At 40.3% G+C, this 17,221-nt stretch overlaps 1 protein-coding gene across 4 annotated transcripts in view; it reads left to right on the top strand.

Moving 5' to 3' along the window:
* Positions 1 to 9,302, top strand: part of TBC1D2 (TBC1 domain family member 2) — a 62,919-nt gene extending 53,617 nt beyond the window's left edge. For all 4 annotated transcript variants that reach the window (XM_075204620.1, XM_075204621.1, XM_075204622.1 and 1 more), the window contains one exon: positions 6,880 to 9,302. In XM_075204620.1, the coding sequence (XP_075060721.1) occupies positions 6,880 to 7,081 (202 nt within the window). In that variant the 3' untranslated portion in view covers positions 7,082 to 9,302. The remainder of the gene's footprint in view (positions 1 to 6,879) is intronic.
* Positions 9,303 to 17,221: the final 7,919 nt, after the last annotated feature.

Below are 17,221 nucleotides of genomic sequence, written 5' to 3'. Positions count from 1 at the left end.
CCAAAGGATTTCTAAACTCAATTAGCTACACCTGTTCCCAATCAGTGAACAATAAGATTAAGAACATACTTGCCAACTCTCCCGGGATGTCCGGAAGATGCCCGCATTTCGTGTGAGTCTCACGGACTTCCGGGAGAGTGTGGCACTCTTCCATCCACATCTGCCCACTTCACTAGGAAGTGGGCAGAATTAGGTCCAAAACGCCGCGATTCAGCGGGAATCGCTGCATTTGGCCCACCCCCTGCTGTAAAATGACGCGTTTGCGTCATTACTTCACAGGGGCCGGTCCAAAAGATGCATATTTTGGAGCCCCGCCCCCATCATGCCCACCTCCCCCCGCAGGCTCCCGGAAGCCAACTTTAGAAAGTTGGCAAGTATGATTAAGAATTGGGCTATTTAAACCAAGCAACTTCCCGCTTCCCTTGCGTGATTATCGTATTTTGTACCTCTGATCTTGCCTGGCTGCTACTACTACTATTGTTACCTGTGTCCTACAATGGCTTCTTCTTGACTATGGCTAAGTACACTGCAGTGTTTTCAGCCGATGATTGCGTCAATTGGGCAATAAACGATCATACGGCCCGATATCGCCCTAAGTGTGTATAGTGAAACTATGACCAATGGTCATTCAAAAGCCACTGAAATCGTTGATCGAGATTTTCAAACTGACTTGAAAATCTCGTTCAGCAATGGAACAATGTCGCTCCAGTCCTGCAGTATGTACGAACTCACGACCAATTGTCCGAGATTCTGTTTATAGTTTCTCAAAGAGCTACGCCTTTTGTGTGCATGTATATTTAAATTTATGATGAAGCCTCTACTTCTGGTACAGTGTCAAAAGTCTTAAAATAAACTGTAGTAAATGTGCAGTTGCGAACGAACGTACACTATACAGAAAAAACTGAAGCTATAGAATGAATGGCGATGACGTATTTCCTTTTCCAGAATCCTTGTTTGTGGGTGTTTTTTCATGCTGAGGTTTAGCCCTTTATTTAAATGTATTGAACATATTGCTGCTGTGAGGCCTTATACTGGCTCAGTGTGTACAGAGTCACAATCTTTTTTGAAACAATGTCATGACAGACAAAAACAGCTGGCCGGACGCTAAGTCAGCCAGAAGTCGTTTAAAATGTGTATGGTGTGAACGCATGAATCGACCCACTGATTGGGACTTCAGTCATGGTACATTCGTTGTAGATAACACATTGGTCGGAAATTTTTGTAGTCTGTGCTTGGCTTGTTAAACTACTTAACTATGCTTCATTTCTATTGTACTGACCTTGGCTTGATCCTGATTCCTTCCCCCTGTCAATTGGGCTCCTTTTCTAATACCAAATCCAATACACACAGTTTTAATATGCCTTTATTTTAGGACTGTCCTTTTTAGTGTAGGTTTTTTTTTACATCTGTGTAAATAAAATTTCTCTCCCTAATACCACAGATGTAGAACTTGTATTGAAATAAAGGCAATATCAGGCATTGGACCTTAGTGTGCTGTCCTCTGCTAGGTCTCCACCTGTCAATGAATTTATTGGTGGTAAACCTATTACCAAATAACCATTGTTTTTAAAAAAAGTTTAAATTTATTGGCCTGTAAATGCCTTTCTGAAACTTTTACTATGTACATTGCTTTATATGTCTGTCTTCCTTCTGTGCTAGAGGATGTTCCTACCCATCCTCTAGTTTGCCTCACTGTTGATAACATAACACACTCCACTGTTCCACAAGCCCACTCCCTTGGTGTCATTCTCGACTCTCCAATTACCTTCACACATCCATTCCTTTGTGATATCTTGTTGCCTCCACTTCAAAACATTGCCAGTATACACCCCTTATCCACTCTTTCATTGTCTCCTGCCATGACTTCTACAACCTATTATCTGGCCTTCTCCTCATACATCTTTCTCTTCTAAAATCCACGGTGAGACTGATCTTCTTCTCATGCTATTCCACATCAGCTGCATCACTTTGCAAATACCTCCACTGGTTCCCCACTTTTTCCACAGTTCAGTTAAAGCTACTGACCTTCAAAGCCCTCAACAACTCCATCCCAACATACATCTGACTTTTTCACAAGATACTTTCCTTCTCTCCCTTTTCAATCAGCTTCTCCTAATCTCTGGTAACCACCTCTCACTCCCGACTCCATGACTTCCTCCATGCTACTCCCAAATATGGAACTCCCTGCCCCGCTTGACCAGAGACTCGATGACCTGAACCTTTTAAACTCTTTCTCTAAAGTCACCTTTTCACTATTCTACCCCCACCTGATACTATTTCATCTGTATGTTCAACCAGCTCTACTCCCATGCCCACTCTGTGTTGCACTAGCTCCTGTTGTCTTAGCATTGCCCTCCTCTGTAGACTGTAAGCTCCACCAGCAGGGCCTTCTCTACCCTTTGTCTCATGTATGCACTTTCTTGTCCATCTTTTATATACTTGTTCTGTTTTTACATGTGATTGTATTTTGTAGGATATAATATTAACTCTGGGCATTGGTTTACATTGGTTAACATGCACCATACCAGTATGCTTAACAACTGTTCTCTGTCCAAAAAAAACCCTGCCAATTTCTGAATTGTTGTTTGTCATATGAAGCACTATTTGACTGTTTATATAATACATTGCTGGCATTACATAACAAAAATATTACTAAAGAATGATGATAGTAATGCATGTTATGTACTTTAAAGTATTTGTTTCGAATGTATGCTGTCACATGTATTAGCGTGGAGTGAAAAAATATCTTGCCACACATGTGTTGGAAACAATTACCATGTTCCTGGCTTAGGTCATTTACCCACTGGCATTGCATTTTCATCAGTAAATATCGTAAAATTGCACTGGTGCAAGTCGCATTTAAACACTATGCTCACTGGTATACCCAGTGGTCGAAGTGAGCCGGTATACAGCGGTATGCCATACCGCCACTTCCACCACTGCTTTAATTGTACGGGACGCCATATAATAATCATTAATTTTGTCCATGGCACCCTGAGTAATCTGGGCCAGGAGAGTCCGTACTGAATTGCTACAGACTCACTGTGCAGATGGTTTTCGGACAGATTACATAACGTGAACCGGAGACTGTCTCAAAATAGTAAATCCCTCCCTACAGCCTGTGGCTGCCAGCAAGTGAGTACACTGCCTGCTCCTGAGGCAGAGAGAGGTAAACAAATTACCAGCAAAACGCTGCACTATGACACAGATCTCAGATGTCTCCTTGTGTTGTAGTTGAAGGCGTCCTGCAGTCATAAAGTGGCCATAGTAACTGCAGTGTGAGTCCATAAACAGTAAGTGTAATAAATCCTGCAGACCTGGAGCTCTGCACTGTGTGACCTCAGAGGGAAGAAGATAAATGAGCAGCAAAGCTGCATGGTGACATACGTCTTCAGGGACTCTATAAAAGGCTCCTAGTGCAACTGAAGATTAATGAATGGATCACTAATAAAATAGTCCCAACTTTGCAAATTCACTGTTTATATAATGTTTCATGTTTATTTGTTTTCTATTAACTTTGGTACTTATATTCCCTATAGTAGCATATCTTAATCAGAATAAAACATATTAGGACAAGGTCTTTATCTGATTGCATCTATTGTGTGATTTACTATTAATGTTTTGCTTATCTCCTTTGTGATGGGATTGGATTATTATTGATTGTACATTTTGTTAGTAGATCATTTTTTAGAGTCCTGTTTTTATTTACCAACATCTAGAGCAGTGTTTCTCAAATCCAGTCCTCAGGACCCACTAACAGTGCAGGATTGCCAGGTGACCAGGGAAATAATTATACCACCTGTTACAATGTGTCAGTCAGTAATGAATACACCTGTGCTCCAGCAAGGAGATATGGATAACGTACTGCTAGGGGGTCCTGCGGACTGGAGTTGAGAAACACTGGTCTAGAGCATAGGTTTGTGATTTTTAATTTTTCTCATTTTAAATTTGCATATATTTTTATGCTAATAAATTTGTGCTTGCTATAGTTCTTCAAGGATATATTATTTTTTTTCTATATTCTTATATTGTGGTTTTCATATGATGACTTTTTGACCTCTAGCGCTGTATTATATCTATTCTATTTTTCTGTGTACGCTATGAAGGGAAGAGAACACTAACCACAAAGAATGGACAGTAAAATTGTAAGGGAAATGGGAGCAGATGGACACAGATGATATAGCCTTGCATTTAGTATGTTTTGGTCCCTAGTGTTAAAAAGTATCTAAATTGAATTCAAAGTTCCTAAAAGCTGCAGGAGGCCTAGGCAGCCACCAGGCCACTGGCCATTCACTTACATTTTCCATACCGCCATTTCTTGATTTCCACTGGGTATACCCATGATTGATGTGCACTTGATGTTTTCTCATGTGTTTGTGAATGCATCCAAATAAAAGCAGATTGGAGTTTTTCCCATTCATTTCATATCCATTCATTTCAGTTGTAGACACTTTTTGGAATGAGGGAAACATGCTACGATGCCCCCCTGTCCTAGTGGGAAACAAATCCAGGCTGGTCAACATGGAGAAGATGCCTCTAAGGGGAGAAACTACCTGCCCCACGCTGATAAGAGCGTAGGTTTTTCTTGGCATCTCTGGGCTGTGGTCACCCTGGTTATAAAGGGTATTCGGAGTGCCAAGTTTGCCACCACTGTGGTCCCAGTATAGTGCTAATGGGTCCCTAAAGTCCCTGGCTATTATACAAAGATAGTAACAAGTAAAACAAATACTGAAACACATTTGTACAAATCAAGATTAATCAAAGAAAATACACCCTGATACACTCATTCATCACTTCATCATAACAGATAAATTATTTATATATTCTTGTCTTGGCTGCACAGTGGCCTAGTGGTTAGCACTTCTGCCTCACAGCACTGGGGTCATGAGTTCAATTCCCGACCATGGCCTTATCTATGTGGAGTTTGTATGTTCTCCCTGTGTTTGCGTGGGTTTCCTCCGGGTGCTTCGGTTTCCTCCCACACTCCAAAAACATACTGGTAGGTCAATTGGCTGCTATCAAAATTGACCCTAGTCTTTCCCTCTCTGTTTGTCTGCCTGTCTCCCTCTCTTGTCTGTGAGTGAGTGTGTGTGTGTCAATATTAGGGAATTTAGACTGTAAGCTCCAATGGGGCAGGGACTGATGTGAATGAGTTCTCTGTACAGCGCTGCGTAATTAGTGGCGCTATATAAATAAATGATGATGATGATGTCTTGCCACATTCCAATGGGTATTCTTGCAGTTTTTAATCCAGAGGGAAATGTTCTTAATCTATAATCCAAAGGGAAATCCAAGACAGATCACCTTCATTTTAATTCAAAGGAAATTGCAACTAGATGCACTTCTTTTAATCCAAAAGGAAATCTAAAACAAATATTGTTTTAATCCAATTGGAATGTAAATAAAAAACAAAGGACGTGATTCTTTCTCCTACTTTTTCTGTCTTTCTCCTTTTGAAAAATTGGTTCATCACTTGTTGTTCATAACCTTATAGTAAAACTCCCTCTATTGTTTTTCGAATGTCTCTACTGTTTTCGAGTGTTTGGACACACAATGCCCTTTTATGGCATCTCTACACAGCTGTTACCTCTGAACCTTGAATAATTAAAGTTGTTAAAAACACAAAACAAAGGATGATGTAAACTGCTCTAGCTGCAGAATTAGAGAAAAATTCTGATTGCCCAGGACATATTTCAGCCACTTAGCTAATCAAAGCAGTTTTTGCAAGCTAGCCACAATGATATTGGTTTGTAGGGTGGGGAGCTATGGAGCTCACTGCTTTGATCACTTATCAGAACAGATTAATTTAATCTGTATTGATGTGATAAAAAAAAACTATTACTACTGCTATGCAGCTCAATTGATTTATATGGCCTAGTCATTTCAATTGAATTCCTGAATGAACCATAGAAATCAATTAATAAAGAATACAGTACGGTGCAGCACGGTGGCTAAGTGGTTAGCACTTCTGCCTCACAACGCTGGGGTCATGAGTTCAATTCCTGACCATGGCCTTATCTGTGTGGAGTTTGTATGTTCTCCCCGTGTTTGCGTGGGTTTCCTCCGGGTGCTCCGGTTTCCTCCCACACTCCAAAAACATACTGGTAGGTTAATTGGCTGCTATCAAAATTGACCCTAGTGTCTCCCTCTCTGTCTGTCTGTGTTAGTGTGTGTGTGTATATTAGGGAATTTAGACTGTAAGCTCCAATGGGGCAGGGACTGATGTGAATGAGTTCTCTGTACAGCGCTGCGTAATTAGTGGCGCTATATAAATTGATGATGATGATGATGATGATAATAGTAAACCCCCTCATGGGTATTTACACAATGCACTCCCACAGAGTGGTCTTTTTCAAGTACGGTGATATGTTTTGAAATCACTTAAATGGAAAGCAGCGTCCAAACACCAATACATGCAGATGCAAGTATGATGCAAATTGGTATTGAAACAGACTAAAATGGGTTTCATTGTTAAATGCATTTGAATTCTTTACACTTGCAATAAAAATACGTCAGATACAGCATTCAAATGGTGGGTAAAAAAAGCCTTAGAACGTTAAGAAACAAATAAAAGTCAATACTTCTTAATTATAAGTTTCCTATGTCCATGATTTCCAAACACTATGTCAGGATAGATCAATTTGTCTGAAGAATTTGGAGTTATATTTCCAAAGTTTTAAATACGTGTTATAGGTAAAATATTTAAAATGTTTTCTTAAGTGAAAATTACATATATTAATTTATTTCACTATAGCTTTGGTATTTTTATTTACTTTAATTTTGTTTTGTAAGGAAAAAAATGTAAAATGTCAATTTGGACCAAACTAGGAACCTCCTTCCTCTAATAACTTATTTATATAAAATGTATTTTCTTCTCAGGAAATTAATGAACATTGCCTTTAATGAAATGAATCCTTTTCCAATGAAGCTTGTAAGAAATCGCCGTGTTGCACATATGGAAAAATTCAAAGTGGAACTGGCTGAATTGGAAAAGATAAAACAGGAATATGTTAAGAAGAATGAGAAACATGGAAGTGCAGACATTGACATGGGAGTCAGTGAAGATGAAGAAGATACATAGTCATTGAAATAAAAGTAGCTGCAATTTAATGGACCCTCTGGACACAGTCAATATATTCTAGATTAGGCCTGGCATACCTGACGAAAGGTATATGTTGTTTTTCTACATTGTACTTTTGATTTTACATTTTTATATTATAGTCCTACAAGAAAACATGGGATATTATCAGCTTTAGTTCACTACATCCCAAAAATCTTTGCTCAATGCCTCAACACCTGTCAGAGATCATGCTACCTTGGCACCATGGGTCAGCTGTGTATTGGGGTGCGCCTTGCCACAGCCAGTACTTTATGCACTGCATCCTCTATTGAGTTACACCACTGTTTACATTTGATACTGTGCAATCCATCTATGTTCATGTTCACTTTTCATTCCTTAACAACACATCAAGATATTTATTAAATCACTTAACCCTTTCCATATTACCTCAGAAAATATCCTGATATTCTCATCCAGCAATCTGTATTCATTCACTGGTGCAAAATCTACAAAGCTGTTTCTGGTACCATGGTATACATTTTTTCACTATAAGTGCACTTTATCATAGAGCACATTGCATTTCCATGTTCATCCCTTAAGTGAACTTACTACATTATGTGATTGTGCACCTATGTTTTGCTTCAGATATCCTTTCAAGTGGTAGTAGCAGACACTGGATGAAATGCAGCTAGTTGAATTTGAGGCTACTTCCCAGTAACCCTAAAATGCAATTTATAGACTATATATATATATTTTTATTTCAATACTATATATGGACTTTTAACCTTTATGTAATTTTGAATTGTTATCCAGACATTGTTGTTTCAATATTATAAGTTCAGTTTTACAATATATTTCTGAGATATTTACAGTACCTTAGCACACATCAGTATTTTCATATTCAAGAGAAGTTGGAAAGGTTTTTTTTGAGCATCTGCTAGCAATGTTACATTATTCTATTTATATTTTCAGCATAGTACTTTAGAACAAAAAACTTACAATAGCCATCTTACAAATGTCACCATAATTGGAGAAGTCCTACTGAGTAATGGTATTAGCAAGACATTTGTGTTAACAGAGATGAATCTTTGGCCCCCAGTTTATAGAGCAATCAGATGCTGACTCTTTAATGGCTCATCCACACATGATCCAAATAAATCATAGAGACAGCAGTGAAATACCGACCATTAAAAAAGGATACAGGCACCATTTTGTCAGGGTCACTTAAATATATCCCTTGCACAGGGCAGAACGGTGGTTTAGTGGTTAGCACATCTGCCTCACAGCATTGGGGTGATGCATTCGATTCCCGACCATGGCCTTCACTGTGTGGAGTTTGTATGCTCTCCCTGTGGGTTTCCTCTGAGCGCTCCAGTTTCCTCCCACACTCCAAAAACATAGTAGTAGGTTAATTGGCTGCTATTAAATTGACCCTAGTCTCTCTGTTTAGTCAGGATTTGGTACACAGTTTTAGTATTCAAGTCATATGATGTTTTTACCAGCAGTGATGTTACCTGTTGTTGTCCTATTTGATTAAATAGTTGCATATTTTCAAGCAATGGTTTTGAGGTCCTTGGCCTCTGACTGAAACTGTGGTGATCACAGAGGTGGTCTCTTTCATTTTACCTTCAATATTGGGATAAATGAAATAATCTGGAGGGGGGGGGGGAACATATTTGTTGAGGTATTCATGTTCAGCTAAATCCAGAAAACAGAAAATGTCAGGAACCTGTATTTATTTTGACACACCTTGCCATTTACTGAATGTTAGTTTGGCCTCTTTCAGTAAACTCTGTGTATACGTCCAAAGTTACATTGATGTTGTCACTACTCAAACTGTATTGTACAATTGCGGTTATTCTATGACAGCATAGTTTTAGTTGACCTAAAATTTGCTCTTAGATTTGACTGGCCCAAGAGTGATAACTTCTGGCACTAAACAACAAAGGGAGTTGTAATCAGAGAAGAAATAAGCCAGCTCTTGGTTAATCCCTTATTACACATGGTACCAGCTGTACAGCATTATAAATGCCCTATATGCAGTGATCAAAGTGGAAATTTAGTGGTTGCATGAAATATGTAAAATATTCTGGTACCTCACACATATGAGTAACAGCTGATCTTATTAGAACTGATAAGCTCTCAATGCAGACAGATTAGCGTTAATGTCTTCCAATGTGTTGATAATGTTGCAATTCTGAATGTTACCTGTGAAATGTTATAAAATATATGCATTATCAGATTTTTTGACAGCTGTTTGTTTGTAAGCATTTGTGACATGTTTTCATACAATTTGTGATTACTGTAAACATTTGGCGAATTGTTTGGTGAATTTGACACTTTTTCTGTTTAATGTACTAAGACGCAATCTTTATATAACGCCCCCTCTGGCGTTATTATTGACACCTCCCTGTGACTGAATGTGTGGCCCCAGCAGTAGGACCCAGAGGAGACACACCAGGAACAGTTACTTAGCACCATAAGTCTGGTATCAGCTGAGGAGAAGTTGTGTGGGGAGAGTGTGGCAGCCAGGGACCCAGAACAGAGGGGTGGAGGTACAGGGGTCCCCAGGCATATTTGGGAGCTCTGAGTGGCTAAAATGCATCAGAACTGTGGAACTAATAATATAATATAGGACAGATTTGAGGGAGAAATCCAGAGCATGGTTGTATAAAAAGCGGGGAAGGAGTTCCGAAGTTCAGAGAGCCACAAAGAAGGGGCCCATGTGAAAAAAGTTGGATTCATCCTGGGCAGACAGGCTGCAGATAATACTAGGCGGGCCATAGACCTCATTCAACACATTAACGATAGCGAGCAGTCATCCCTCCTCTTGTCGCTGGATGCCGAGAAGGCGTTTGACCGCGTTGGCTGGCCCTTCATGATGCGAGCCTTATCGGCTTATGGTTTTTTAAGGGGTATCAGCCTTGTACTATAACCCAACTGCCTCTGTTCAGGTGAATGGATGTTCCTCCCCATTTTTCTCTATTCTAAACGGGACCCGACAAGTATCAAGCTTTAAAATAAACACAGCTAAGACAGATATCCTGGATTTTCATATTCTTCCTAAGTTGAAGCAACTTCTAGAGCTGAATTTTCCTTTTCACTGGAACTCTGACCACATAAGATATCTGGGTATAGCGCTCACCAGTAAGGTGGAAAGTATCTATCAAGCTAACTACCCAAACCCCCCCCCCCTGCTCATAACATGTATAAAAAAAGACTTGGCGCCATGGGATAAGCTTATGATATCTTGGGTGGGACGGATCACGTCAGTGAAAATTGATTTATTTCCACGGCTACTATATCTTTTTCACACTCTCCCTATTAGAGTCCCCCGCCCAACTTTAAAAATGCTACAAACCTCTATAATGCGATTCATATGGTCGAGTAGGAGATATCTGCCTGTATTTTGCAACGCCCACCCACGGCAGGTGCTCTAGGCATTGCCAATTTATGCAATTACTATTACGCTGCACGATTGGCTCAGTGTGTGCAATGGCATTCCCCTTCTGGAACCAGGGTTTAGGTGGATATATAGTCGGATTTATTGGGTTGGCTCACCGATTTGCTCTGTCCTCTGGCTTCCAATCGTGCAGTGCCTAACCCCTGCTCGAACCCACACAGTTGTAGCCCTTTCTCTCTCAATCTGGTCCAGATGCAATAGGTCAGTGTCCCTTTCTTCTTCTCCTTCGATTTTGGTACCCCTATGGTCCAACCCTGCTTTCACACCAGGTCTATTGCGCTATGCACCCAAAATGGGCAGGTGAGGGCAAATTACTACTACTCAATCATATTACTAAGACTACAATATTTCCACAATTCTCGGACTTAGCAGACCGGTGTGGCCTTGTGATGGGACAGTTCCACCAATACCTGCAAATTAGGCATTACCATCAAACGGTCAAAACCCAGCTGTCATCCAGGCCACCCACTGCATTTGAGAACTTAAGGCCTTATCTCAATACTATATAATACCCTACTTCCTATTACCCCGGATGTTAAAGATCGCTTCCAGGTGCAGTGGGAGACGGACCTGGGAGTCACACTAGCCCAGGAAGAATGGTTGGATATTTATGAATGGACAGCGCGTTGCTCCATAAATGTACGCATCAAAGAAAATGCTAGCAAATTGCTTCATAGATGGTATTATGTTCTGTCTAGATTACAAGCTATATATCCACAGACAAGTGCCTCCTGTTGGAGAGACTGTGATCAAACAGGAACCTATATACATATTTGGTGGGACGGTCCCAAAATACACCCATACTGGACAGCAGTCCTTGCGCTAGCCTCAGCAATCATTTATTCTCTCATACCCCCTGTGTCCTGCTGCCGCTACCTCTACCGAGCCTTACTAATTCTGCTCACAAACTCCTCCGACATATCATTAGCGCTGCTACATGCCAAATTGCTGCCTCCTGGAAAAACCCCACACCACCAACACTTCAAACGGTCTGTGGTCAGATCTGGCACACATACCAGATGGAACACATTACTAGCATACTGAGGGGCTCCTCCGTGTCTTTCTATAAAGTCTGGTCCCCATGGGCCTCATATCATAACCAACCTTTACTTCAGTTCTAATAGAAATCAAGCGTGGAATGGAACCACTAGACAAGTTTAATTCTCTCCTGCCTGATGGGTGATTTTTTTCATCTACCACCACTCCCCCTGTTCCCTCTCCCTTCTCTTCTTCCTTCCAATATCTTACTACTCCCCCCACCACCCTATAGTTCAAAATGTTAACTATATCTATGGTGCTAAGAAGATGTCATTTTTATCTTCCAAATGCAAAAGAACTGTGAGAGAGTGTTTTGCAAAACACCATGTGCAAAAATGTTTACAATCTTACTATTGTACCTCTCAAGATTTTGTAATGTTCATTCAGTATAAAATGTCTCTAATAAAAAGTATTTTAAAAAAAAAATATGTTTGTTGAATTTCTGAAAAATTATTCTGACTTATCGCAAACACATTCTATGGCAGTTGCTCATGACTTGTAAAAACAAACAAAAACTTGTAGCATAGTATCTTAGAGCATAAAACCTACAGTAGTCATTACACAATTGTTACCATAATTGGAGAAGTCTTTATGAGTAATAATACTTTGCAAGGCATTTGTGATGAAATACAGATGAATCATAACCCTTTAGCACAGAGCATTTCCTAGAGCAAGCAAAAGTTTACATTTTGATGACTGAACCACTTGCGTGGAATTCTCATGTTACATTCCAAACAAAATAATACACATAAGTGATCCATAGAGACAGCAAAGAAATACTGACCTGAAGAAAAAGATGCAGGCACCATTTTTTCAAGGTGACTTAAATATATCCCTTGCTGGTGTTACAAGAAAGACAGTATGCAGAGCAACATGTCCCACCCCCTCCCCCCCCCCCCCCCCCACACACACACATTCATGCACACACACACACTGTTTCCTTGTGCACACTCCCAAATCCTGCTGCCTGCCCACCCAAAAGACATTTGTTCCTCTCATGAAACAGGTAAATCCACTCCCATCCTAAATGGCCCATTGTCAGAACCAAATTAATGCAATGGTGTGGGCTGGGTGTATAGAAGACCATTGTCAGTCCCCAAAGATTAGGAATTACAATAAAGAGACTCAGAGAGTATATCTAGGAAACAGTTAGACATATGACATAGGATAGGGTTATTATTGTCAAAAAAGTCAAAAAATAAAAAAATAAATTTAATTATACTCTATCATCAGTTATTTATATAGCTCCACTAATTCCGCAGCGCTGTACACAGAACTCATTCACATCAGTACCTCCCCCATTGGAGCTTAGTCTAAATTCCCTAATATACAAACAGAGAGAAAGACTAAGGTCAATTTGATAGCAGCCAATTAACCTAATGGTTTGTTTTTGGAGTGTGGAAGGAAACCCACACAAACACAGAAGAACATACAAACTCCACACAGATAAGGCCATGGTCAGGAATTGAACTCATGACCCCAGTGCTGTGAGGCAGGAGTGCTAACCGCTTAGCCACCGTGCTTATATAGTTATATATAATTATTATCTGAAAAATATTTGTATTTTTCGTTGAGAGGTAGACACATTAGAGTAAGGTATTGTAGATGAAAGTGTTAACATTTATTATATTATTCATTATGTATTACATAAATTTTTACTGAATCCGTGAATATTGATTGATAGGTTATATAAGGATGAATTTTCTACTAATAGTTGGTTATGTTTAGGATGTTGTAAACATATTTAAACAGCTACACCTCTGGACTTAGGTATATTTACATGTGTATACTTCTTGAGGTTTGTTATGGAATAAGTGATAAATGAGTGACCATGATTCACAAAGTTTACTATATACAGATTTATGCTTCATAATTGATAGCCGAATAATCCGTCTGGCTATAAAAGAAGACCAACCTCTAACTGTGACTTCATATGCCCTCTGATGAAATCACCTGTGAGTGAAGAAACACGTCAGAAAGGAGGAGGCACTAATGATTAGAGATGGGCGGGTCCGGGTCCCCGAGAACCAAACCCACCCGAACTTTGGGTATCCGAGTACCGAGCTCGGTACTCTCTCGCCCGCTCCGAATCCAAATCGAGGCCGAACGTCATTGTGACGTTGTCGGATCTCGTGGCTCGGTTCTCGCGATACTTCAAGATTATAAATACCTGCCTCCAAAGCAATCCATCGCCATTTGACAGAGGGAGAGAGCAGGGTGTAGTCACAGGCTGATTAGAGCAGGGACATAGAATACAATATTCTTATTCCAATTGCTGTAACAAAAATCGCTAGAGAAGAGAGGAGGATAGAGGTTTATTTTATTTTTGAAATATTTGGCACTCCCCAGTGCTTTTGGGGTGTCCCCCATAATTGTGCATAAATATTTCTGTCTGTCAAAAGTCATATCTGTCAGCAATATCTACCACATAATTTTTAGCACTCCTCAGTGCTTTTGGGGTGTCCCCCATAATTGTGCATAAATATTTCTGGCTGTCAAAAGTCATATCTGTCAGCAGTATCTTACCAAATCATTTTTACCACTACAAGTGCTTTGCGCTCAGAATGGATGCAAAGCAGTCCACATATGATCAGAATGAGCAACCAGGTTCTGTCAGCAGTCCTGATGTTAGTGTTCCCAGTACGTCATCTGGGCAAGGCGATGTCAAACTACAGAGTGTTTCGAAATCAGTCCAAAAAACAAAATAATTTTTTTTTTTACTGTGTTGAAGCGAAAAAGTGTTACTGAGCAAAAGTTAAGTGCCGATAAAAAAAAAAATTGCAAACATGCCATTCTACACACGCAGTGGCAAAGAGAGAATGAGGCCTTCACCTTTGGCTATTAGTGGCAGATCCCAAAAAGTTACCGAGCCCACAATTGGTGCACAACTACTGTTACGCGTCAAAGCCGAGCTGCAAGATAACAGTGAGGCATTAGAGGATAATGTTTGCTCTGATTCACAAATGACACCAATCCCTGTGGCGAGTCCATCCAACAGTGGGATGTCTAATCGTGAGCATTCTGCTGATGTGTGCCTTAATAGCCCGAGTGTAGCCGATGATACACAAATTGAGGATGCCACTTTGGAAATAGAAGAGGATGAGGGGGAGATTTATGGAGGTGACGAGGGCGCTAATGAAGATGTTGATGATTATGATGCAGACAGATACCAAATTGCCTTTCTCAATTTCTATTTCTATTCTAGATTAAATAACGGCTGAATAGTTTTCTATTTTACTCCTAGTGGAGAGGGGATCTGATGCAGACAGATACCAAACTGCCTTTGTCCATTTCTTTGTATATTCGAATTTCTAGTTCTACAGTCTATGCAGGCTGCTTTTTTTTTTTCTATTTTACTACACGTTGATGGGGACGGGGGTCTGATGCAGACAGATACCAAACTGCCTTTGTCCATTTCTTTGTATATTCAAATTTCTAGTTCTACAGTCTATGCAGGCTGCCTTTTTATATTCAACTACAAGTGGAGGGCGGGGGAGGGGGGGGGGCATAGCCACCAAAGTACCATGGTCTATTTAATTTTACTTTCTAGCTCCACAGTCTGTGCAGGCTGCTTTTTTAATATTCAACTACAAGTGTAGGGTGTAATATACACCCAAAGATGATGGATACATTGCCAATAATCAAAGATGGAGGAGGTAGACAACCAGGTTTGTCTGTATAATTTGCAGACAAATGTTCGCATTAAGGATGGCCTACCAGGGATTAAACTGTTTTTTTTATAATTTATTAGCTTTAGAATTACCTCACTTATCTAATAAACTGATGGAGCACTAAATTAGGTTATTTTAGACCAAAAAAATTGTATTTTTTTCAAAAATAGCAAAACAAAACCAAAACACGGGGGTCAGTGACCATCTCTACTAATGATACACCACATGCCGTGCAACAGCAGATTGGGATAAGCATTTCCCATAGTGTTTGCTCCATCAGGAGACGATGAATCTGTGATTGATTCTAACTATTACACCTCACGTCCTCCGAGTAAAACAGCCACTTGGACGGCCGAGTGCTGTGCAGCTCTGGGATTCCGGATCGGGGGTATAGAGATTGAACTTTGCACCTTTTTTAGCTACCGATGTACGGAAACATACACCGGACCAGGAAAGTATCACAGTCATTCCTATCACTTGCTGCATTTGACTATCATTTGCTAATTACTTGGATTTATTTTTCAAGTTCATTATATGATCTAAATATTTGATGTTCGCACTAATTAGCCTAGCGGAGAAAGGAGAAATAAAGGTGTTCATATTCATCTATCCCGCTATCAATAGCATTTTAGATACATATTTTGGATGTTCACAGAAACATTTTAATATATTGTGACTGGTATTTATCAGCATCACAAAATTACGATCAGATGCTTTAATTCAGGTTGTGTGATTTCATGATAAGAAGGCCCTTTCTCAACAGCTGCTGTTTCTAACAGACTCAATCCCTTTGGATATGCAAGAAATCAATTTACACCTCTATCTTTTGGAGATGTCTCTATTGCTATTCAGTATTGATTGGAGACAAGCAGGGCCGGACTGGGACTAAAAATCAGCCCTGGTATTTGAAGCATACAGACCCACCTCTGTTGATGAGCAGGAAAAAACTGTGTGCCCCCCGCGCAGCTGCGGCGTTGCCATGGGCAAGGCCACATTATTTTGGGGGCGTGGTCAACATGGGGCATTGATACATACATTATAATAAAACATTACATTTATCAGGCCCTCCCCATCTACATCACGCCACCCCCACCCCAGAAACACATTACAACACCCCCAGTCCATTGTACTTATCTATGCTTCTGTTGCTGCTGACATCCATCAGGGTGGGAACTTCCTGTAGAGTGCGGAGGGAAGATCTTAGTCTTACAAGATTAATAAATCTCATGAGACTTAGAGCTCCTCGGCTTGCTCTGCAGGCTGTGTCCTGTCCGGGGGCTGTTGCCCAGAACCTCGGGTTCTTAGAGCCACCTTCTGTCAATGTCCGCAAACTTGTTTCAGCCTCCCCAATGTACGATGGATTCCCGGCAATGCAGGGTCCTTTGGACCGCATGTGCATGCGGTATCCGGCTGGTAGTGTTTACACAGGGCGGTGATGCTTTTCGGGCCGGCATGTGAAAGGCTGGATCGGCCCATCTAGCTATCGGCCCTTCTGGCATTTGCCAGAAGTGCCAGATGGCCAGTCCGGCCCTGGAGACAAGAGACTATTGTTTTTCATCTTAATACTGTTATTACTGGTATTCGAGCATTTTTTTATTATTTGTTTAGTATTTTACATAGGTTTTTTATGTGGTGTATTCATCAGTGCACTGTTAAAGATGTATTATATGTTGAATGTAATAGAATAAATATTGTGGTTTTGATATCAATATCACGGATTCAGTTATTGGTTGGTGGTGATCCGGTGCTCTAGCGCTGTTATTTTTGGTTATTGTTTGCTTTGTTAATGTGCGTATCGTCGCTAACCAATAACGATTGTTGAACCTCGATTTGTGTTTCCAAAGCACAAAGATTTATTCGCAATAAGTGGAATAATATGCTCAAGCGAAGTAATAGTAAATACAGCCGTTACTTATCGCAGGCGCTCTGGATCCAGTGCAGTCATTCAATCCTGAAGTCTGGGGACAAGATGTCTGCACTCTGGATCAC

The sequence above is a fragment of the Mixophyes fleayi genome, chromosome 1 (genome assembly GCF_038048845.1).
Source record: "Mixophyes fleayi isolate aMixFle1 chromosome 1, aMixFle1.hap1, whole genome shotgun sequence".
Lineage (NCBI taxonomy): Eukaryota > Metazoa > Chordata > Amphibia > Anura > Limnodynastidae > Mixophyes > Mixophyes fleayi.
The sequence above is the reverse complement of the archived record's forward strand: the minus strand, read 5'-3'. Positions and strand labels throughout refer to the sequence as shown.